Source organism: Staurois parvus, unplaced genomic scaffold (genome assembly GCF_062004578.1).
Source record: "Staurois parvus isolate SC_StPar_1 unplaced genomic scaffold, SC_StPar_1.0 ptg000559l, whole genome shotgun sequence".
Taxonomy (NCBI): domain Eukaryota; kingdom Metazoa; phylum Chordata; class Amphibia; order Anura; family Ranidae; genus Staurois; species Staurois parvus.
The window spans coordinates 43,420-69,000 of NW_028318355.1; the positions used below are offsets into that span (position 1 = coordinate 43,420).

The following is a 25,581-nucleotide window of genomic DNA, read 5'->3' on the forward strand; positions in this document are numbered from 1 at the left end:
AAGAAGCCAAGGAAAGATGGAAAAAAATCTCCAAAAGGCATCAAATTACAGGTTAGACATTCTTATAATATGTCAACAAAAGTTAGATTTTATTTCCATCATTTACACTTTCAAAATAACAGAAAACAAAAAAATGGCGTCTGCAAAAGTTTGGGCACCCTGCAGAATTTATAGCATGCACTGCCCCCTTTGCAAAGCTGAGACCTGCCAGTGTCATGGATTGTTCTCAATCATCGTCTGGGTAGACAAGGTGATGTCAATCTCAAAGGTTTTAAATGCCCAGACTCATCTGACCTTGCCCCAACAATCAGCACCATGGGTTCTTCTAAGCAGTTGTCTAGAAAACTGAAACTGAAAATAGTTGACGCTCACAAAGCTGGAGAAGGCTATAAGAAGATAGCAAAGCGTTTTCAGATGTCAATATCCTCTGTTCGGAATGTAATTAAGAAATGGCAGTCATCAGGAACAGTGGAAGTTAAAGCAAGATCTGGAAGACCAAGAAAAATATCAGACAGAACAGCTCGCAGGATTGTGAGAAAAACAATTCAAAACCCACGTTTGACTGCACAATCCCTCCAGAAAGATCTGGCAGACACTGGAGTTGTGGTACACTATTCCACTATAAAGAGATACTTGTACAAATATGGTCTTCATGGAAGAGTCATCAGAAGAAAACCTCTTCTACGTCCTCACCACAAAAATCATCGTTTCAACTTTGCAAATGAACATATAGACAAGCCTGATGCATTTTGGAAACAAGTTCTGTGGACCGATGAGGTTTAAAAGTGAACTTTTTGGCCGGAATGAGCAAAGGTACGTTTGGAGAAGAAGGGGCACAGAATTTAATGAAAAGAACCTCTGTCCAACTGTTAAGCATGGGGTTGGATCAATCATGCTTTGGGGTTGTGTTGCAGCCAGTGGCACAGCGAACATCTCACGAGTAGAAGGAAAAATGGATTCAATAAAATTTCAGCAAATTTTGGATGGTAACTTGATGCCATCTGTGAAAAAGCTGAAGTTAAAGAGGATGGCTTCTACAAATGGATAATGATCCTAAACACACCTCGAAATCCACGGGGGATTACATCAAGAGGCGTAAACTGAAGGTTTTGCCATGGCCTTCACAATCTCCTGACCTCAACATAATTGAAAATTTATGGATAGACCTTAAAGGAGCTGTGCGTGACAGCCAGCCCAGAAATCTCAAAGAACTGGAAGACTTTTGTAAGGAAGAATGGGCAAAGATACCTCAAACAAGAATTGAAAGACTCTTGGCTGGCTACAAAAAGCGTTTACAAGCTGTGATACTTGCCAAAGGGGGCAGTGCAAGATATTCATTCTGCAGGGTGCCCAAACTTTTGCAGACGCCATTTTTTTGTTTTCTGTTATTTTGAAAGTGTAAATGATGGAAATAAAATCTAACTTTTGGTGACATATTATAAGAATGTCTAATCTGTAATTTGATGCCTTTTGGAGATTTTTCCATCTTTCCTTGGCTTCTTTATGCACATTAATACAAATTTTTAGCTGGGGTGCCCAAACTTTCGATCCCCACTGTATATCCAAATCAACAAAGGAATAGATTCACCAGAAGAAGATGAAAGTTTTGGAATGGCCCAGACCTGAATCCAATGGGAAATCTGTGGGGTGATCTGAAGAGGGCTGTGTGCAGGAGATTCCCTTGTAATCAGACAGATTTGGAGTGTTTTTGGAAGGAAAAAGTGGGAAAATATTGCCAAGTCAATATGTGCCATGCTGATAGACTTCTTCCCAAAAAGACTGAGTACTGGAATCACATCAAAAGGGGCTTTAACAAAGGATTAGGTTAAGGGTGTGCAGTTATGCAACTCGATTTTAATTTTTACTTCCCTCCACCTAAAAGATTTCAGTTGTTCAACGGAGTTGTACAGTTTATATGTCACATTAAAGGTGGACAAAATTCTGAAATTATTTATCATTGTCTAATTTTTTTACATCACAGAAACCTGACATTTTAACAGGGGTGTGTAGACTTTTTATATCCAATGTAATGAATGTAAAGTGTATGGTCACCTTTAATGAAGATTTTTCGAAAATCCCTCATATGCAACTGTACATTGAATGAATAAGACATACCACAGCTCCTCTTGTTGGACGTGATGAAGGTCTTCCCCTTACAGATACAGCTCCTTTGGGTCCTCTCCAGAAAAAGCACTTTCCCCTCTCTCCTGCCATTTTTAGGATGAGCTGAATTTCACAATAGTGCGCCCCCTAGCTCTGCCCTGGGCCGTTCAAACTGCACCAGTGTGCAGTGTGTCCTCTCCCAGCTTCAGCTTAGCTCTCCAGTGGCTGCTCTGGGCCATTCAGCTAGACAAGGAGCACTGAACACAGAGCTTGAATGACCCAGATTGGCCTAAGCTAGGCTGGAGTTGGGAAAGAACACATGTGTGATTTGAATGGCCTGGAGCCATTGTTATTGTGAAAATCAGCCCATCTTGCGATTGACAGGATGGAGAGGAATGAGGGACCCAAAACAGATGCATCTGTAGGGAGGGACCTTCACCCTTTCCAATAGAAGGAGCTATGGTATATACTATTCATTGGATGTAGAATTGCATAGGAGGATATTTTGAAAATCTTCCTGAAAAAATGAACTCTACAAGCTCCTTAGTTAAATACCAATATAGTTTTTGGACATTTCTACATGCCTCTTATAAGTCAAGTGAACCTACCCAGTGGTAGGGTAACACACTATCCTCTTATTAGGAACCTGAAGTCCTGGAACGGCAGTGACTATGAAAGTCCAGGTCTCCATTTCCATCACTGTGCTACATAAGGCCCAATACAATAAAGACATACTTTTGGCCAAATGTATGTGAACACCCTTCCAAATTCAGCTCCATAAAGATGTGATTACATTTGTCTGGCGCAGAAGAACTCAAGTGGCTTGCTGAGAACATCACTGGGATGAACTGAATGCATGCCAGGTCTTATTGCCGACGTCAGTAATCAATCTCATAAATGCTCTTTTGGCCAAATGGGCCTAGATGCCCCCAGCCACACTATGAAATCTGGTCAAAAACCATCCGAGAAGGGTGGAGGCTGTTATAGCTATACATGATAGGTCAGGTCATGTCCAAATTAATTGGCTACGGTTTTGGCCTGGAACACCCAACAAGCTTCTATAGATAATATGGTTAGGTCCACAAACTTTTAGCCATATAGAGATTGTACACAATTCTGTGTTCTAAAAACAAATACATACAGTTAGGTCCATATATATTTGGACACAGGCACAATTTTAGATTTTTTCAGGTATTTACCAACATATATTCAAGCTATAGTTATATAATGGATATGGGCTGAAAGTGCAAACTCTCAGGTTTAATTTGAGGGTCTGTACATCCAAACTGGAGAAAGGGTTTCGGAATTACAGCTTTTAAGAGTAGCCATCCCCCATTTATCAATGGGCCAAAAGTAATTGGACAACTGAGTCCAAAGCTGTTTCTTGACCAGGTGTGGGCTACGCCTTCGATATTTCTTCATCAATTAAGCAGGTAAAAGGTCTGGAGTTGATGGTGGTATAAGTGTGGTATTTGCATTTGGAATCTATTGCTGTGAACCTATTATTATACAGGATTTATACATCATACGTTCAAAAGGAGCTGTCCATGCAAGTGAAACAAGCCATTGTAGGGCTTCAAAACAAAAACAAATCCATCAGAGAGATAGCAGCAACATTAGGAGTGGCCAAATCAACAGTTTGGTATATTCTGAGGAAAGAAGAACACACTGGTGAGTTCAACAACATAAAAAAGGCATGGACGTCCATGGAAGACAACAGTGGTGGATGATCGCAGGATCCTCTCTATGGTAAAGAAAAACTCATTCACAACATCCAGGACACTCTCCAGGAGGTGGGCGTATCATTGTCAAAGTCTACAATAAAGAGAAGACTTCAAAAGAGCAAATACAGAGGGGTCACCACACGGTGCAAACCATACATAAGCTTGAAGAATAGGAAAGACAGATTAGACTCTGCTAAAAAAAATCTAAAAAAGCTAGACCAGTTCTGGAAAAGCATTCTTTGGACGGATGAAACTAAGATTAATCGGTACCAGAATGACGGGAAGAAAAAAAAGTGTGGAGTAGGCTTGGAACAGCTCATGATCCAAAGCACACAACGTCATCTGTAAAACATGGTGGAGGCAGTGTGATGGCATGGGCATGCATGGCTTCCAGTGGCACTGGGTCATTGGTGTTTATTGATGATGTGACAGAAGCAGCCAGATGCAGTGTTTAGAGATATACTGTCAGCCCAGATTCAGCCAAATGCAGCAAAGTTGATTGGATGGCGCTTCACAGTACAGATGGACAATGATCCAAAACACACTGCAAAAGCAACCCAGGAGCTTTTGAAGGAAAAGAAGCAGAATATTCTGCAATGGCCGAGTCAGTCACCTGATCTCAGCCCAATTAAGCATGCATTTCACTTGCTGAAGGCAAAACTAAAGGCAGGAAGACCCACAAACAAAGAACAACTGAAGACAGCTGCAGTTAGAGCCTGGCAAAGCATCAGAAAGGAAGAAACCCAGTCTTTGGTCATGTCCATGGGTTCCAGACTTCAGGCAAAGCATCAGAAAGGAGGAAACCCAGTCTTTGGTCATGTCCATGGGTTCCAGACTTCAGGCAAAGCATCAGAAAGGAGGAAACCCAGTCTTTGGTCATGTCCATGGGTTCCAGACTTCAGGCAAAGCATCAGAAAGGAGGAAACCCAGTCTTTGGTAGTGTCCATGGGTTCCAGACTTCAGGCAGTCATTGCCAGTAAAGGAGTCTCAACAAAAATATTTAAAAATGAACATTTTATTTATGATTATATTTATTTGTCCAATTACATTTGAGCCCCTTAAAATGGAGGGACTGTGTATAAAAATGGTTGAAGTTCCTAAAATTTGTACTTGATATTTATGTTCAACCCCTTGAATTAAAGCTGAAAGTCTGCACTTCAAATACATTTGGATTGTTTCATTTTAAATTTATTCTGGTGGCATACAAAGCCAAAAGTATGAAAATTGTGCCTGTGTCCAAATATATATGAACCTAACTGTGTGTGCAGAGAGCAGAGCTGTGAGATGGACCCAGCAGCTCCGCCTACAACAGGCTGCCTGCAGAAAACTACATTAGGGGGCGGTGACTAGACCAGTCACACTGCACAAGGGGAGAGCAGCAGTGACTGGTCTTTATTACAGGAAACTCCTGAACATTTCACAATGGATTGCTATATAGAGCTGCAAGAAATACACAAAGCACACCAAGATACAAGAATGAATACACGTGGCTCTTGTATTCAGACAATATTTGCTGATCCTGGAGTTCAGCTTTACAATATCTTCCAAGTGTAAACATGTACCCAAATGACTTCTAGTCTGAAGCATTACATTAAGTGTTTTATGGCCTATTTGCATACTACATTGTGCAGATTCTGCTTCCCGGTCATGTCCCGATCATCTGAGCTCACTATGTGTCTACCATGAGTAACAATAGTCTATACCATGGGTGTCAAACTGTCGGCCCTCCAGCTGTTGTCAAACTACAAGTCCCATGAGGCATTGCAAGATTGACAGTTACAAGCATGACTCCCAAAAGGCAGAGGCATGATGGGACTTGTAGTTTTGCAACAGCTGGAGGGCTACCAGTTTGACACCCCTGGTCTATGCAGTCTCTACTGAAGTAAAAGAGCCACAATGCCCCTGGCAACCAGAGACCATGTGTCCTTTGCTAGCTTCTAGGCCCTAGAAGTGGTTTTGGAGGATCAACACTTTTCTTTATTCATGCCAAGAAAGTTTTTTTTTTCCCCCAACACTGACCGCATTTATATAAAAGTTGTGAACTTTAATATCAGTTTGCTTAATGAAAGAAAGAAATCATGATTTGTCCTACCTTGCCCGTCAGGAACTTGTGTGCCATTCCGAGAATGAGATAAGCCCAAAAAATGTGCAGACCCTGCAGTACCCACAACATGACGTTGAAGAAATAGTATCCAAAGAAGGCCGGGTAAATCTCTATAGGGTAGACCCAGGTGCAGTGCAAGATCCTGCAGAAAAGGACGATTCACCTTCAGTCTTACTATAGGGTTTAAAGGTCATACAGTCAATCACCTATATGAGAAGGCTGTTACAGAAGAAGCGGACATTCCCCAGCATTCCCCATATTGCATACTGCATAATAGTTCTGCAACCTCCCACTCATGCTCCAATCTGTGTATGGCAAATGTGCTGAAATCAGAGAACACATTTAATGGCTGGTCATTAAACACAGTGCTCTTTGCATCCTAAAAGGTTTTATTTTAATAAGTCCACCGAAAATGGATATTTCAGTGTTAGATTTTGTGCACCTGAGCGTAGATGTTGATGTAGTTGGTCAGCAGTCTTTACATTAATAAAGAAGATCCACCAACCACCAATGCAAAAGTCATTCTTCCCACAGATCACCAATGTAAGTAGCATTCTACCCACGGATCACCAATGTAAGCAGCATTCTGTCCACTGACCACCAATGTAAGGAGCATTCTTGCCACTACCCACAAATATAAGGAAGCATTCTACCCACTGCCCAACAATGTAAAGGGCATTCTTCCCACTGACCACCAATGTAAATGGCATTCTTCCCACGGACCACCAATGTAAAAGGCATTCTTCCCAATGCACACAAATATAAGGAAATATTCTACCCACTGACCACCAATGTAAAGGCATTCTTCGCACTGACCACCAATGTAAGAAGCATTCTTCCCACTGACCACCAATGTAAGGGACAGTCTTCCGGCTGATCACTAATGTAAGGAACATTCTTCCCATTGGTGGTCAATGGGAAGAATGTTCCTTACCTTGGTGGTCAATGGGAAGAATGTTCCTTACCTTGGTGGTCAATGTAAGGAGCATTCTTCCCATTGACCACCAATGTAAGGAGCATTCTTCCCCACTGGCCACCAATGTAAGGAGCATTCTTCCCCACTGGCCACCAATGTAAAGGGCATTCTTCCCACTGACCACCAATGTAAAAGGCATTTTTCCCAATGCACACAAATTTAAGGAAATATTCTACCCACTGACCACCAATGTAAGGGCATTCTTCCCACTGATCACCAATGTAAGAAGCATTCTTCCCACTGAGCACCAATGTAAGGAGCATTCTTCCCACTGACCACCAATGTAAGGGACAGTCTTCCAGCTGATCACTAATTTAAGGAACATTCTTCCCATTGACCACCAATGTAAGGAGCATTCTTCCCCACTGGCCACCAATTTAAGGAGCATTCTTCCCATTGAGCACCAATGTAAGGAGCATTCTTCCCCACTGGCCACCAATGTAAAGGGCATTCTTCCCACTGACCTCCAATATAAGGAGCATTCTTCCCAATGACCACCAATGTAAGGGAGCATTTTTCCCCACTGACCACCAATGTAAGGGAGCATTTTTCCCCACTGACCACCAACAAAAGGAGCATATTTCCCGTTGACCCCCAATTATTGCTTTTAACGGGTTCCCCTAGACCAGAAAATTACTTCAAGGGTTCCTTCAAGTAACAAGGTTGACAAAGGCTGCTATAGAGTGTCACATGAATGACAGCTCTGAGTCGGTTGTTGGGTGCCACCATCATGGGTGTGATGACAACAGCCCCAGTAGTCTCGGAGCCTTTGGATGTCTAACACAAGGGAGGCTTTTACAGGTAAGTAACATACAAACAATACACTAATGCACATACTGTATAGACGTATGGGAAGATTGATTTTAGGATTAATTCTCTGACAATAGGGACTCTAAAGCTGGCCGCACATAATACAATTTTCTTTATTCAATTTGCTTTAGATTTACCTTCAGCTATGTAGTGCAAGGGCCTGCCTGATTGCTTACATATGTAGTGCAAGGGCCTGCCTGATTGCTTACATATGTAGTGCAAGGGCCTGCCTGATTGCTTACAATTTGAAAGTGTTCAAGTTTGACCTCGTATTGTGTGGTTGTGGTTTAATGTCTAAGTTGAATGTCAGGTAGGTTACAATACTAGCCATGAAACCCACACATACTGTAACAGGCATGCATAACATACAAACACGTTTAAAATGTTACTTTAAAGATAAGGCTGTTTATTTTGGTGTTTTGTATGCAAAGGGTTAGTTTCAGGTTGCCTGTCAATCTGACAAAGGCACCAAGGGTTTGAAAGCTTCAAATTTTAAATCGCAGGCTATCCCCTCTTCAGTCTATCATGAATGCTGCTGCCAGACTCATCCACCTTACTAACCATTCCATATCTGCCACCCCTCTCTGCCAATCCCTCCACTGGCCTCCAATCAGTGTCCTCCACCCCTCTCTGCCAATCCCTGCACTTACCTCCACTCAGTGTCCTCCACCCCTCTCTGCCAATCCCTCCACTGGCTTCCCATTGCCCAACGGATAAAATTCAAAACATTAACAATCACATATAAAGCCATTTATAACTTTGCCCCAAATTACAGTTGTGTTCAAAATAATAGCAGTGTGTTGAAAAAAGTGAATAAAGCTCAAAATCCTTCTAATAGCTTTTATTTCCATCCACACAAATACATTGGGAACACGACACATTCTATTCCAAATCAAAACATGAAGAAAAATAGATCAAATTTGTGTTGTTCCTCTAAATAAATTGAAGAAAAGTGAATATTAGACGGTTCAAAACAATAGCAGTGTTTGTATTCTTCTTTACAAACACAAACATTCACTATATAAACTGAGAAATGTTTGAAGATTTTGCTTTCCTTTGAATGACTTCATGAATATTTGGTTGTAGTCGCACTGTTTCTGAGAACTGCTGTACATCTGTGTTGCATGGAGTCACCCAACTTCTGGCCCCTGTGATCAGGTATTCCAGCCCAGGATGATTGGACTACATTCCACAGTTCTTCTCTATTTCTTGGTTTTGCCTCAGAAACTGCATTTTTGATGTCACCCCACAAGTTTTCTATTGGATTAAGATCCGGGGATTGGGCTGGCCACTCCATAACGTCAATCTTGTTGGTCTGGAACCAAGATGTTGCACGTTTACTGGTGTGTTTGGGGTCGTTGTCTTGTTGGAACACCCATTTCAAGGGCATTTCCTCTTCAGCATAAGGCAGCATGACCTCTTCAAGTATTCTGATGTATTCAAACTGATCCATGATCCCTGGTATGCGATAAATAGACCCAACTCTGTAGTATGAGAAACATCCCCATATCATGATGCTTGCACCACCATGCTTCACTGTCTTCACAGTGTACTGTGGCTTGAATTCAGTGTTTGGGGGTCGTCTGACAAACTGTCTCCGGCCACTAGACCCAAAAAGAACAATCTTCATCAGTCCACAAAATATTGCGCCATTTCTCTTTAGGCCAGTCAATGTGCTCTTTGGCAAATTGTAACCTCTTCAGCACATGTCTTTTTTCCAACAGTGGGACTTTGCGGGGGCTTCTTGCAGATAGCTTGGCTTCACATAGGTGTCTTCTAATTGTAACAGTCCTCACAGGGAACGTCACACCTTCTTTCATCTTCCTGGAGCTGATTGTTGGCTGAGTCCGCGCCATTTTGGCTATTCTTCTATCCATTGGAATGGTAGTTTTTCGCTTTCTTCCACGTCTTTCAGGTTTTAGTTGCCATTTTAAAGCATTTGTGATCATTTTAGCTGAGCAGCCGATCATTTTTTGCATTTCTTTATATGTTTTCCCCTCTCCAATCAACTTTTTAATCAAGGTACGCTGTTCTTCTGAACAATGTCTGGAACGACCCATTTTCCTCAGAATTTCAGAGAGAAATGCACTGTAACCAGCATGCACAACATTTGCTGCCTTCCTTCCTTAAATAAGGGCAATAATTGCCACCTGTTTTTCAAACAATGAATGACCTCACTAATAGAACTCCACACTGCTATTATTTTGAACATGCCCCTTTCAATTAGTGATTCAATGACACAGAATCAGCAGCATGCATGTCATGACTGTTGGCTCTGTTGGATTTCTATTACTCTACTTCACCTGCTAGGAAATTATGTGCCATGTAGAAACATCATTTCTACCAAAAACAGTGATTGATCCGGTTAGTGATGTCTGACTGCTATTATTTTGAACACAACTGTACATCATCAATCTTGCCTCCAAATATCACCCAAACCATACTCTCCGCTCCTCCCGCGACCTCCTGCTCTCTAGCTCCCTTGTCTCCTCCTCCCATGCTCATCTCCAGGACTTCCTCCAGAGCCTCCCCCATCCTCTGGAACGCTCTACCCCCAATCTATCAGACTATCGCCTACTCTGCCCACTTTTAGGTGATCTCTGAAAACCTCTCTCTTCAGGGAAGCCTATCCTGCCCTCAGCTAATAATGGAATCTTCTATTCCTCCTACCAGTCCATCCTCCACAGTTATTACCTTTTCTACCACCAGCCCAGGGGTAGGCAACCTGAGAGCCACAGGACTACAAGTTCCATCATGCCTCTGCAAGAGCTAGAGAGCCACAGGTTGCCTACCCCTGCTCCAGCCCCTTCCTCTTAGATTGTAAGCTCCCAGGATCAGGCCCTCCTATCCCTCTTGTATTGAACTGTATTGTTGCTGTATTGTCTCCCTTTATGTTATAAAGCGCTGAGCAAACTGTTGGTCAAGAAGTCCTGGGCAGTCTGGGGAAGTCTATAGTGGGTACCATGTCACCATTTCTATGTGTCAGATTCAAAGACTTGAGCGTTCCATTAACCACCAGTAGAGACCATGGTCAGGCAGTGAACATTTACTCACCAGAAGGGCAAAATGACAATCCTTGTAATGATGAACACTAAAGCAAACACCACAAATATATTGTTGCAGGTCTCTTTCCAGCCGGCGTAGTTAAACATCTTGGCAGACTAGAAGTAAAGAAGCAGAATAATAATTAGTCGTCAAAATTTATACATTTCACCTGTGTTTGACACATGAATAGTAGGCATTGTAGGAGGACCTTCATTCTTCCTTCACCTAAAGCTACCCATAGACTCTGCATGTCCAACTGGCTGAAGACAAAGGAAGACAACCTCAAGCTTGTACCCCACTCTACACCTCAGTTTAAAGGCCTTTGTCAATGGGTTTTGGGCTTGGTTGGATGACATCCATTTGAAATACTTTGGAGATCATTAAAAATCTATTAAAAAGTCTATCTGACTTGCTGTTGACCTCCTTCTGACCCACATTTAACATTCAAGCTAGTTTTGCACTCTCATCGACTTGCACGGGACTGCAAAACTCAAATGAAAATGAATACTGTTGACACAGGAGAGCTGGAGCCATGGAGAGGTCCAGCCATGGAGAGGTGGAATGTAGGTTGCAGCAAAGTGACAACTCCAGTGCTGGCTCATTTTTGGAGTACAATATCAAACATTGTTTTCCAACCTTTCTAGTTTATTGTATCCCTGTAGAAGAGTTGGCCAGGCTTGTCTAAAGGCACCAAAAATATGATTTGGTTGCCTGTCTCAGGGATGCCTGGTAGGTGTTTTAGGTGACTGTCCCCCACACACTCAATATCCACTCACACTCAATATCCACTAAACTTAAGCAAGATATCTCACCTCCAAGAAGAAGTCTGAAGAATCATGGATGACCATGACCAAAGTGCCCACTCGAATGTAATTTGCACACCATGAAAAGCTGATCAGAACAATGGTGGCCACATGGTGGATGATCTGCTCCTTGAAGTCCTGCAGAAAATAGAACAAGCCAGTTTTCCCCACAGACTTATCCAGCTACTCACAGAGATATACTGTAACAGGCTACAGAACTTTGTCACCAAGATATACAAGTCACCATAACAGTTTTGGGCACATCATTGCATAATTTTCTTTATAAAATGTTCAATTCCTGGTCAGGGTGGATCCCTTAGAGGAAGGACTGAGACTCATTTGTGCCGTAAGCAGCTGGTCAGGGTGAATGCCTCACGGGAAACACTGAGCCCTATTCATCCTGTGAGCAAATGGTCAAGGCTGAGCTCCAAGCTGCTGTTCTAAAAACTCACAGAAAACAATATGCAGCTTTAAATAAGAACAGGACCTCCATAATAAAAGGAAAATGTTACAATGGCGTTGATTTACTAAAGGCAATTAGACTGTGCACTTGACAAAGTGCAACGGCACTCTGCAAGTGCAGTTGCTCCAGAGCTTAGTCAACGACCAGAAGAAAAGCGGACTTCCATCATCCAATCATGTGCAAACAAAAATGCAGTTTTTTCTTAACCTCTTCACGCCTCCCGACCCTTTAAGGGGTTTCAGAGGGCAGGGTTTTAGGGTCATGTGACCACCGTGATTCGATGTCACGTCGGTCACATGATTGGAAAAGGTCCCGATCGCAAGGGGAGATCGGGACCTTTCTGTGAGACACCGACATATGTACTGGGAGATCGCAGGGCGCGCGCTGTCAGCACATATGTGTTTTCAAATTGTATGCAAATATACGGCCGCTCAACGTCAAGGCCCAGCTGCCGAGAGGCTGCATAGTTGCGTACGGTCGACGTCAAGGGGTTAATTTTCCTTGCATGTGATTGGGTATTCTTGGCAAAGGGAAGCTTTACCTTATTTACTAAGATCTGGAGTAACTGCACTTTCACTTTGCAAAGTCTAATTGCCTTTAGTAAATCAACCTTAATGTCTCTTAATCCATAGGGCAGGTGTGCAATGATGTACCTATCCAATAGGGCTACTTACCTTCCTCTTGACATCAAATGCCACTCTGAACAGGAGAGACCAGTAGAAGCCCAGTTCTATCATATAATACCAGTACTGTGAGGGCATCATAGTCTGAGGATACACAATCAAACATTTAGAGTAGAACACAGCAAATGATCACAACATAAAAACATACTAAAATACAGACCTACCAGTTTTGTAAACTAAAGAAAAAAAACAAAAAAAAACCAACAAAAAAACTTTATGTGTTTGTGCCAATCCCCCTAACTACATCAGTACAAATGTGAATATTATTTTCGCCAGGATAAACGTGAATTTGGAATGAGTCTACTTGCGTGCCCTATCTGTAAATTTCAGCTTGTGCTACTGAACTCAGCAGACAAGTAGAGTGAAGCCAGTAAGGATAGCCTACTAAATAAGTGAAAAGGAGTCTGGAGCTGCATCTGCTGGTAGGAAATATAATATTATGATGAATTTTATATTCTTTCCCTCCGTCACCCCCCCCAAAAAAAAAAATAGAAAAACTTTTTTATGAACATAATACAAAAAAAAAAAAAAAAAAGTATAACTTTCCTTTAATGCAGAACTCAGAACTCTGGGCCGTCACCTCATCCCGCAGTATATGCAGAATATTTTGTTTAGATGGGATCTAATCCCTTAATCCAGAGGTCTGAAATCTTCCACCCCACCAGTCTCCTGAAACCTCGATTCTCCACCCCTCTCACTGATGTCATTGCATACAATGCAGGGCCAGAGGCCACCGCTGCTCCTGCATTTTTACAGGATGTCAGAGAGGGCCCACCCACAATCTGGTGCTTGAGAGAAGAGAATAAGAGCACCAGCTTTTTCAGATCAAAGGTTAAGGTCAGGGGTGGACTGACAACTCATGGGGCCCCCTGGGCAATAGGGGATCATGGGGCCCCTGTGTCCTTTCCCAAACTCAAAAAAACCTATGAAAAAGGTACCAGGGGCATCTCATGGGGCCCCCTACTGACCCTGGGCCCTCGGGCAGAGCCCAAGTTTCCGAATGGTCAGTCCGCCCCTGGTTAAGGTAATCCTCTTTATTAGATCTTTCCATGCAATATTGGGCAGCACAGTGGATAAATGGTTAGCATGCTTGACAGTACTAGGGTCGTTGGTTCGAATCAGGGGCGGACTGACAACTCATGGGGCCCCCGGGCAATAGGGGATCATGGGGCCCCTGTGTCCTTGCCCAAACTCAAAAAAGCTTATGAAAAAGGTACCAGGGGCATCTCATGGGGCCCCCAACTGACCCTGGGCCCTCGGGCAGTGCCCGAGTTTCCAAATGATCAGTTCGCCCCTGGTTCGAATTCCAACCATGGCACCAACTGCCTGGAGTTTGCATGTTTGCCCTGTGCATGCGTGGGTTTCCTCCGACACTCCAAAGACATAGGCCCTGTGCCTACTCTGGTTTCCTCCCATACTCCAAAGACATGCTGGTAAGTGAATTGGCTCCTGTCTAAATTGGCCCTAGTATGTGTATGTATGAATGTAAGTTACGGACATTAGATTGTACGCCCCTTGAGGGTTAGGGACCTTAGATTGTACGCCCCTTGAGGGTTAGGGACCTTAGATTGTACACCCCTTGAGGGTTAGGGACCTTAGATTGTACGCCCCTTGAGGGTTAGGGACCTTAGATTGTACGCCCCTTGAGGGTTAGGGACCTTAGATTGTATGGCCCTTGAGGGTTAGGGACCTTAGATTGTACATCCCTTGAGGGTTAGGGACCTTAGATTGTATGGCCCTTGAGGGTTAGGGACCTTAGATTGTATGGCCCTTGAGGGTTAGGGACCTTAGATTGTACGCCCCTTGAGGGTTGGGGACTGATGTGAATGTACAATATGTATGTAAAGCGCTGTGTAAATTGACGGCGCTATAGAAGTACTTGAAATAATAAATAAAATGTATTCCGCATATGCTGTGTGTAGAGCGGAAGGGGGGGGGGGTGCACATTAATTTGAAGATGACTTCAAACAACGAGTGGATAGGGGAGGGGGTTTAGTTGTCCTACTTCCTACATTATATAGGGGAAGGGCAGGAACCATGGGGCCCCTTCCATCCTATTAGACAATACTATCAATAGGCCGAGTTGGGTAACAGGTCCTTTTTAAATTTCATAGTTACCTGTTTAGGGAAACCCTTCCAAACTTCATGAAGATCATGGAACCAGGGCTTCTGTGGATGGATAATGAATATAAAAGCTCAAAGTAACAATAACGAAAAGGGCACAAACATATATATTGCACTACTTAAGGCTTCATGTACACGAGCCTACTCTGACCGCCGGCCGCTGTGAAAATTACGTGGTACGCATTTTTTTACCGCATTTTGCAATTTCTCACGGTCGGTAGTCAAAGCGTTCCTATTCTGAACGTGATTCTTTCGCATTCACACGGCATCTCCTAAACTCTGCCAAAAGCCTACTGTGACCGGAAATCGCAAATCGCGGCAAAAACGTGGTACTGCAGTTTCCCATGGTCGAAGCGTTCCTATCCTGAATGCAATTCTTCACCTAAATAGAAGCAGCTCCTAAACTCTGCTAAAAGCCTATGTGTACATGGACACATAGGCTTTTCTGAAGTTATTGGGAGCTTTGGAAAAAAAAAATGCCAAAAAGCTCCTAAACGTGAGTTTAGCAGCTGCTCGTGTATATGGAGCCTTAGACAAAGCAAATATTTATGGTCCCAAATATATTCCAAGAACAAACTAAATAAACAATAGGTACAGAGCACATCAGCAGTAAATGGCCTGACTGCCCCATATGCAAACATATCCTGTATTCAATATTCATTGAGGCTGTTGTGTATTAAATGGCTGTACTCATAAATACAGCAATAAACTGGATTTATTTTATGATAGGTCATAAAGGCAAAATTTGTACGCCAAAGCAAAATAGTCCCAAAGGGCCCCCAGCTTCAAAGTCTCTCTGATAAGATTTGGTCTTGGTCTTGCCTTGATGTTCCTCCAAGGCAACCAAATGTAAAAGCTTCTTTCTCAATTATCATCCAATAAACATCTCAACAAGTTTATGCAGGTTTACGTTCTGATTTCAGACACTTATAAAAAAAAACATTAAGCTATGAGGCATTCTTTTTATTCAATGTGAATTAAAAAATTACAAGACAATAAAAGTGAGGCAGACATTTACTGTTGAGCAAATCAGACACGCACGAGATGCTGGACTTAAAGGACTATCCTCAGATCAAAGTCGATGGTAGCTCTTACCAACTTGACACTCCTGGCCACTTGGAGAATACAAAGTGGGCGATTGATCCTACTGGACAAGAACATCCCAACTTGAGAAGTTTTGGATGAACAAAAGGAAGAGAGCACCAAACAATCAGATGGACTCAAATGACAATCCTCATATCAAAGTCGAAGGTAGCTCTTACCAACTTGACCCTCTTGGCCACTTGGAGAATACAAAGTGGGCGATTGATCCTACTGGACAAGAACAACCCAACTTGAGAAGTTTTAGATGAACAAAAGGAAGAGAGCAGCAAACAATCAGCTGGACTCAAATGACTATCCTCAGATCAAAGTCGATGGTAGCTCTTACCAACTTGACCCTCTTGGCCACTTGGAGAACACAAAGTGGGCGATTGATTCTACTGGACAAGAACATCCCAACTTGAGAAGTTTTGGATGAACAGAAGGAAGAGAGCACCAAACAATCAGCTCAAAAATCTCTCTATTTTTTGGCAGTACATCTACTTGAAGACCTGCTACCGTACATATACGATACGGGTGTTAAGTGGTATACTGGGATGATGCCTGCAGCAACGTATATGCGACCTAGCGCATAAGTATAATTTTTTTTAATCTGGTGGCCAGCCTTTTTGGAAAAGCCATTCGATTGGCTAATTAGCCACTGGATTGCTTTTACAGGTTGCTGGTAGGGGTCACCAACCCCACCTCCCAAGCACCTTTCCGAGATCTCCGTCTCACCAGAGGTCCTGAAAATGAAGCTGGCGGTTCCAGCAGCTTACCACAGAGCCCATGGAGGACTGAAAGGTCTCCGATGAGCTCTATGGTATAGGAAACCAGAAACAAGGAGTACTGTGTTAACACTTCTGGTTTCCCAGGAAATACAGCACCATTTTTAAATCTTGTAAAACATTTGATTACACCGATCTTGGTGTGATCAGATGCTTTTAGGGCAGAGAAGAGGTCTTCACAAAGAGTACCTGTCATTGCCGATCGCTGTCACAAGTGATGTTTACAATACTTGTGCCAGCAATAAAAGTGATCCGAAAAAATTCAAGGAAACAGTGTAAAAATAAATAAAAATTTTAAAGTGCCCCACCCCCCACGTATTGGTCCCGCATGCATATGTAAACAGTGATCACACCACACATACGAGGCATTGACTCAAACGTCAGAGCAAATGCAATAATTCCAGCACCAGACCTCCTCTGTAACTCTAAATCAGTAAACTGTAAAAGAGTAGAAAGCATTGCCTATGGAGATTTTTAAATATCATAGTTTGGTGCTATTCAATAAGTGTGTGCAATTTTAAAGTGGTACATGTCTGGTATCCATTTATTTGGCGTAGCATCAGATTTTTTTTTTTTTTTTTTAAATTGGGTGTTATATTGTGTTTGTGTGTGTTAAAATTAAAGTGTATTTTTTCCCAAAAAATTGTGTTAGAAAAGCGGCTGCGCAAATACTGTGTGACCTAAAAAAATTTTGCAAAACCCGCCATCTTATTGTCTAGGGCCTCTGTAAAAAAATATGTAATGTTCGGGGGTTCCAAGCAATTTTCTAGAAAAAAAAAAAGCAGATTTTTAAAAAAATGTAAACAAAAAGTTTCAGAAAAAAGGTTGAGTCTTTAAGTAGATTTTGACAACTAGTAGAGATGTAGTAGCCAATTCATTTTGGGGCCAAAGGATTCTCAATCATCAAGGCTTGGGCTAGGAATGAAAATAGAATATGAAAATCTCAGTGGCTGTGTACTGGCAATGGTCACTGAGCTTTTTTGCATTTGTCTATTTTCAGATTAAGATCCTTTTTTTTTAGCAAACCCTAGTCCAAGCCTTGATGAAGGGGGACCTTTGACCCCCGAAACATGTTGACTAAGGCATTTCTACTAGTTGTCACTATACTGTCAAGAGTAAAGATATATTGACTTTTGATCTGATACTTTGGCACTGTATTCCTCCTGTTCACCCACTTACTGTTCATGGACAGATATACAAAAGTCCAGAAATAAGGGCAGCAATTCATGCACCACTGAAGATCAGCAACAAGCTACTTTCAGCTCATTTTCCCATTGTGAACAAAAAAAAAAAAAAAAAAACTTAAAAAAAGTCACCTAAATCTGAAAAAGTCACCACCATCTCTATAAATAGTTAGGGAGAATGTATCGTCCAACTAAAATGTGACAAGTCCAAAAGATTTACTGTGACTTCAATAAAATGTACATAAAAAGAGAGGTAAACACGTTTTGGGGGCTCCCTTCATCAGGACTGTGCATACTCGAGAAAATGAAAGGGAAAAAAATGGACTCAAGAGTAATAACAGTTTTGGAACAAGCTTTAGCAGATGGTTTGGGTAGCCATTTTTTTTTTTTTTACGCCAACTCTAGGCCGACTTTTTTAAATTACATATTAGTGAGCAATGTGACCAAACTACAGCATAGTGCCCAGAGCAAGCAACAAGAGACACTGACGGCTGGATAATTGGTTTGTTTTGCTGCATAAAGGTTGAGATACGCATGGTTTGAATTGCTTGGATTTATGAAAGTTTTCCATTTGACGTATCTTTGAAATCGAAAGCTTTTCTAGTGAATTGCAGTTTGCCAATCCCAACTGCCAATTGCTGCATTGCTAGCAAACATCATGTGATTGGTTCTTCCAGTACACACTCGATTGGTTCTTCCAGTACACAGTAGCCCCTATCGAACATGGACTATACCCATCCCAGTTTATGTCCTGAGGCTGCCTGCACACTATACAACCTGATTGTACAATATCTGTACAAGATCCTGTAGATTTATCAAAACTATGTAATGGGACAATTGATTTAATTTAAATCCAATCAGGCAGGCCCTTGCACTATAGATCTAAAGGAAATTCTACAATTTATTTTACTTTTATTTATTTTATGATAGATCTCTTCCAATAGGAATCATTGATCTACAGTTGACAATCCATTCACTCACTGTACCACATGTGAGAAAGTGGATTTCCATCGATAAGTTGTGTTACGATCGTAAGTTATCAATTGCATCTCGGTTTCCACCATGTAATTTGATCAAACTACGATCGCGTTCACGAACAAAGTATCTCAGTGCTGCCAATTGATGCAAAACAATTGATAATATTACATCCTGGCTGATCCCCCTTGTGGGACCACAATGGGGTCTAAATCAGTCAGAAGGGAAGTTATGGCTTTTTGGTTGTTTGAAGATTCAATTGTTTTGATTGAATTGAAAAAAAGAAATTGAAGTATCTATGGTGACCAATAGTTCTACCATCAACTGCCTGATTGAATACGAACTGAACTGGTTGTTTAGGTTTGTCCTCATATTACATAGGTTTGGCAACTAAAGAAGATCAGATTGTATAGTGCAGCCTTTCTAAACTCTCCCCCCCCATCCCTAAAAGGAACCCCTAAAATATTTTGAGGTCTCAAGGAACCCCTAATTTAACCAATTCATCTGTGGTCAGTGGAAAAACGCCCCTTACATTGGTGATCAGGGAAGAATGATCCTTACATCGGTTGGCAGGAGGAAAAATGGTCCCTTTACATTGGTGATTAGTGGGAAGCATGCCCCATACATTGGTGATCAGTGGGAAGCATGCCCCATACATTGGTGATCAGTGGGAAGCATGCCCCATACATTGGTGATCAGTGGGAAGCATGCCCCATACATTGGTGATCAGTGGGAAGCATGCCCCATACATTGGTGATCAGGAGGAAAAATGGTCTCTTTACATTGGTGATCAGTGGGAAGAATACGCCTTATTGTGGTGCCCCTTACATTGGTGGTCAGTGGAAAGAATGCCCCTTACATTGGTGGTCAGTGGAAAGAATGCTCCCCTTATATTGGTGGTCAGAATGCCAGCCTTACAGATGTCTAAAAGATCATTGGAGTCATTCTGCTGGTCCTGCAAGTTGTATTGGCCCTGGAACAATGCAGACACCATCAGATGGAAGGTCAATCAGCCACAGCTAAAGGAACACCGAAAAACCTCTGGAGGAACGTTGGTTGAGAAAAGCTGGTATAGAGTATTGCCAGCTTAACCCTCCTACACTCTACACAAAACAATCTGTAAAGACACAGATATCCCCACTTAGCAATTATGTTGAAAACTTTCAGCAGGGCGCTGGAATGACTTATCTCAATATGTAACAGAGAACAGATTCAGGATAAGATAAAAACCAAACAAACACGTTACTTACGTCTATAAGGACCGCTATGCCAGCAATGAAAGCAAGAAGATAAAAGGTGAATCTCCAACTGTGAAAAGAACGTAGACATCTCAGAGCGGTCATACACTACATAGACCATTATTAACCACTTTGTAGTAGAAAAAGTCTGTATTTTGACATCCACCCATTTAAGGTCACCTTGATGGGAAGAATAGGAACCCTGATCCACCCGTCTAGCAAATAAAATAAAGACATTTGGTTGTTTTTTTTTTTTTTGTTTTCTTTTTTTAGCAGTGTATATGCAGTCAACAGTCTCCACTCTGATGGGGGCCCTGTCTGTCTGAGATTCTGATGTGAGGAAGAACTCTGATGAGCAGGGCTGTGTTAGAAACCATGGGGCCCCATACAGGCTACCTGATACGTCTCCTCCCCCCCCCCCACCCCCCAAAAAAAAAAAACACAGTTTACTAGGTTCCAGTTATGAATGAAAACAGTAGGTGATCAGTACTGATCACTCATTGTGTTAATTCAGGAAAGGAAAGGGGCTGGTAAATGTGACATAATTACCATTCATTTCTCCCCCTCTCCAAACTGAAGGATTCTATTGTGTATTTGCAGCTGCTGGTGGGCAGGAGAGAAGGGCAGTGGCAGCACTGCGGGGGTGGAGGCACACAGAGGGGCATGGTGCACAGGGAGGGTGGTGGGTGGACTGGGGGAGCAATTACTGGAACCGATCCCCTCTTCAGAAGCTGAAAGCCAGCAGGAGGGAGAGAAGAAACCAATATTCAGCTGCTGCAGAGATAGCCATACAGGGAATCAGTTTCAGAGATTGCCCCACCCCCGTACCACTCACCATCCCTGCTCACATCTGATTCACCCAGCTGCCTGGGCCCCCCTGCTGGCCTAGGCCCCGTACAGGAGGTCTGGTGGTACCCCCTTATCCACAGCCCTGCTGATGAGGACCCGGTTGTAAAAGGGGACTCCGTTGGAGAAAGGTTCAGACTGAATGTATTTTTGTTCAACGTTTATTAATGGCTCAAGTTTACTTGGAATTTCTTCAAAGTGAAAATTTTGAAGACCCCTGGTCTAGGGCAGTGCTTCCTAACTTTCCTCTTTATATACCACCAAACAGGTCATGTCTTCAGGAATTCCTTCACCTTGCACAGGTGCTTGAAGTCAATATCAATGGCTGGGCATTTTGGCATATCTAAGGGAAGTTCCCAAAGAACAACCTGTTGGGGGTACTTGAGGTTGGGAACCCTTGATCTAGGGGTTAATGAAGGCACACAACCGTTGGTGTCCAAACAACCGCCTTCTACAATAAGCTCCTTTACAAATCTTTATTTGTTGTACCGGTCCTACCCTGGCTTACACTATGTATACGAGGATACTGAGCAACCAACAAAAGCATTAGAAGAGAAGCAATGCGATGGTTCCCACAGTAATACGATTACACACTATAACGGCCTCCTCTGCATTGTCTATGGAGGCTTACAAGGTATTGTGTGCGTTCCCAACGCCCAGCAGTCACACTCTTGCCTGTGGCCTGTTTAAAGCCATTTCCATAGAAGCAGCCGACGCATTGGAAAAACACATTAACATTTAAAGAGATGGCTTATGAATATCCAGCATGCAAATAATTCTGATCAAGACGCTTGATCCACAAGATGGAAAGGATCAATGTATTTTTTAGGTCAATGAGCAAGTCAGCATTGTAGTCATTTTTAATGTTGTAAAAACTCAGCAATTTTTTTGTTAGGCTAATGCATTCCAAACACACGGCTATACGTGACGAGCAACATTTTTTGGTTCATGTTTGTGGCCAAAACCTATATACGTTAAGGTTCACAGCCGCTGGCTCCAGTTTCTGGTTGGGAGCAAGAAATACAGGTAATGTGACTCTTAAGATGGCCATAGATGGATCGAATTTCAGCCGGCCAAGATTCGGTCCTTCTATGACTTCAGTATTCAATCAACTTCAGTTCAACCAACCAGCCAGATTTTTTTCATGCGATCACTGGGGAAGGCTCCCCACCGGCAGAACACAATAGGGGATTCCCTCATCATTCCAGTTGGGAATGAGAACTAAAAGTTCCAAGACTCTTAAGCCAGCCATAGATGGATTAAATCTCGGCTTGTTTACCAGGGATTGGCCAAGATTTGATTCATCTATGGGTGTTTGATGGATCAACTTCAGTACCACAAGATCAACTTCGGTGCTACCAGCCAGCCATGCAACGACTTTGGTGCTACCAGCCAGCCATGCCACGACTTCGGTGCTACCAGCCAGCCATGCCACGACTTCGGTGCTACCAGCCAGCCATGCCACGACTTCGGTGCTACCAGCCAGCCATGCCACGACTTCGGTGCTACCAGCCATGCCACGACTTCGGTGCTACCAGCCATGCCACGACTTCACTGCTACCAGCCATGCCACGACTTCACTGCTACCAACCATGCCACGACTTTACTGCTACCAGCCATGCCACGACTTCACTGCTACCAGCCATGCCACGACTTCACTGCTACCAACCATGCCATGACTTCACTGCTACCAGCCATGCCACGACTTCACTGCTACCAGCCATGCCACGACTTCACTGCTACCAGCCATCCAACGACTTCACTGCTACCAGCCATGCCACGACTTCACTGCTACCAGCCATCCAACGACTTCACTGCCACCAGCCATCCAACGACTTCAGTGCCACTAGCCATCCATCGATTTCACTGCTACCAGCCATCCATCGATTTCACTGCTACCAGCCATCCATCGATTTCACTGCTACCAGCCATCCATTACTTTCAGTACAACCAGCCTGTCAGATATTTTTCATGCAATCAGGGCCAGTGGGTATAGCTGCCAGCAATGATCATAGTGTTCTGCTGGTAGGGAAGGCTCCCCGCCGGCAAAACACAATAGCTCTGCGGGAGGAATTGCCACATCAACACTGACTTTGTTCCAGTGAAGGGAACTTTTAAGGCGTCAGCAAACCAAGACATTTTGGACAATTTCATGCTCCCATCCTTGTGGGAACAGTTTGAGGTTGGCCCCTTCCTGTTCCAACATGACTGCGCACCAAGGCACAAAGCAAGGTCCATAAAGACATGGATGAGTGAGCTTGGAGTGGAGGAACCTGACTGGGCTGCACAGAGTCCTCACCTCAACCCCACAGAACACCTTTGAGATGAATTCGAGCGAGCCAGGCCTCCTCCCCCGACATCAGTGACCGACCTCACAAATGTGCTTCTGGAAGAATGGTCCAACCTTCCCATAGACACCCTCCTAAACCTTGTGGACGGCCTTCCCAGAAGAGTTGAAGCTGTTATAGCTGCAAAGGGCGGGGCCAACTCAATATTGAACCCTACAGCCTAAGACTGGGATGCCATTAAAGTTTCTGTGCGTGGAAAGGCCGGTGGCCCAATACTTTTGGCAATATAATTTATATTGTTTTGGGAAGGGGGAGTTGGGGGGTGTAATTTGAACATTCGTTAATGTAGCAGAACTGATGTTGTGACTGATGGGGACTCATTGGCTATAATACACCGAACGAAGTCAGGATGAGTGAGGTTATGCTGCTGATCGGTATCTTGAGCTAAGCAGGTTTAACTGCCGCCATTTTAAAGTGGAATTATTTGGATATTAAATTTTTAAATAAGTGTATGTCATGCATGGACTCATTTGGGGTTTTTATTGGAATATCATTTTATGGTTGGATGTATATAAAAAAATGTTAGCCATGGACTCATTTATGAAGAGGGTCGCAGTGAATTTTTGCTTTGTGTATATACATATTTTGTTAAAGAATTATTTTCCTAGCACTTTTTTTGCTGCTTGCTTACTGCAACCTATATGCAATACCAGGACAGGGTCATCCTGCACCCAGGGCGAGGATCCAGAATTGCACCCCCCTTCCCACTGTTATTACATGCCGTAGAATGGGTGTACTGTCCTACATCTGTTCTTTGCTCCCTTGATTCTCTGTGCTCCAAGCAGCCACCCCTCCTGCCCACCCCTTGTCACTGCCCTGCTTATATGGTTTGCGGTTTCCATACCTGGCTTCACGGAACTTCTTTTGTAAACTCGGGCGGTCCTGGTTTCTTCGCCGCCGAAACCATCTTTCTACCTGACGCACGGTGAATTTACTGGCCTTCGAGAGATTCTCCAAATCACTCTGTAAGAGGATGGAAAGGGAACACGTGACACAGAATTAATGCTAATGACTTGCATTCACACTACAGCGCTTTGTGAAACCATGAAATGCGTTAAAAAAAAAAAAAAGTGTTTCGTTTCGCAGTTGTGGTGATATTGAGAATAGTAACCCAAATGTAAAAAAAAACAAAAAAAAAAAAACAGACGTGTTTCAGGACAAATGTGGCAAACCTTGAAGGGAATATTCACACAATTAGTAAATCAGCCCCCCATGGATTCTGGCTACCAGGAGCACTGTGGGCATTTCATATCATCATACACTACAGAGGGTTTTTAATCTCACAGACCTTGTCTGGTAGGCTTGTAGTCAGAGTCAACAGAAGCATAATTACTGTATAGTACTACAAAACAGTGTCTAAAAATATAATAGGAAAAATACGTCTGTCCTCATGATCACTATGTGGCCAAACATATGTGGGCACACTCCAAATGATAAAATTCTTGTATTTCCATTGAAGGGAAACGGGGAATGTTAATTCTGAAGCAAAATAATGATATTCTTGACCAGTGGCTCTAAACCACCATAATAGGCTCCATAGTGGTGCCTAGCCTCCCACATTGCCCCCCAACATGCTGCACAGCCTCCAGCCCTCAACAGTGCCTCCAACAGCCAATAGTGTCCCACACTGCCACCCACCCCCTCTAGAAACCTCATCTCCTCCACGGCCATCAAGCCTGCCATAACCTCCCATAATAGCCCACAGACTCCACAGTGGTGCCTAGCCTCCCATAATAGCCCACAGACTCCACAGTGGTGCCTAGCCTCCCACAGTGCCCCCCCAACCTGTTGCACAGCCTCCAGCCCTCCACAGTGCCCCCAACAGCCAATAGTGTCCCACACTGCCACCTACCCCCTCTAGAAATCTCATCCCCTGCATGGCCATCAAGCCTGCTGTAGATTCCCCTTAGCTCCTCCAGAACCCCCATCTCCCTACATTGATGACCAGCCCTATCCAGAGACCTCCAGCATTTCAACACATTTTGTATTCCCAAATTTTTTGTTGTGGGAGTATAAACTTTTTTCTTTGCGGTTAGGGTATGAAGAGTTTTGGGAGACATTACCAGGCCCTGGTCTCAAAAAGACTGGGAACCCATGTTCTAGACAATTGTGATCCTCCCACCTTGTAGCAACAGTTTAGGAAAGTTCCATTTCTGTTCCAGCATGACCATGCCTGTTTGCACAAAGCCACCTCCATAGAGACGGTTAGATGGTTTGAGGAGTTTAGTGTGGAGGAACAAGTGGCCTGCAGAGTCCTGACCTTGTCAACCCTACTGAACACCATTGG

At 43.2% G+C, this 25,581-nt stretch overlaps 1 protein-coding gene across 1 annotated transcript in view; it reads right to left on the reverse strand.

Moving 5' to 3' along the window:
* CERS2 (ceramide synthase 2) overlaps positions 1 to 25,581 on the reverse strand; it is a 102,901-nt gene that overhangs the window by 4,260 nt on the left and 73,060 nt on the right. Inside the window, exons 4-10 of the mRNA XM_089691264.1 lie at positions 24,139 to 24,257; positions 20,113 to 20,170; positions 14,830 to 14,880; positions 12,703 to 12,795; positions 11,575 to 11,703; positions 10,772 to 10,878; positions 5,920 to 6,073 (exon numbers count right to left, since the gene is read on the reverse strand). Coding sequence (XP_089547390.1) covers positions 5,920 to 6,073; positions 10,772 to 10,878; positions 11,575 to 11,703; positions 12,703 to 12,795; positions 14,830 to 14,880; positions 20,113 to 20,170; positions 24,139 to 24,257 — 711 coding nt within the window. The remainder of the gene's footprint in view (positions 1 to 5,919; positions 6,074 to 10,771; positions 10,879 to 11,574; positions 11,704 to 12,702; positions 12,796 to 14,829; positions 14,881 to 20,112; positions 20,171 to 24,138; positions 24,258 to 25,581) is intronic.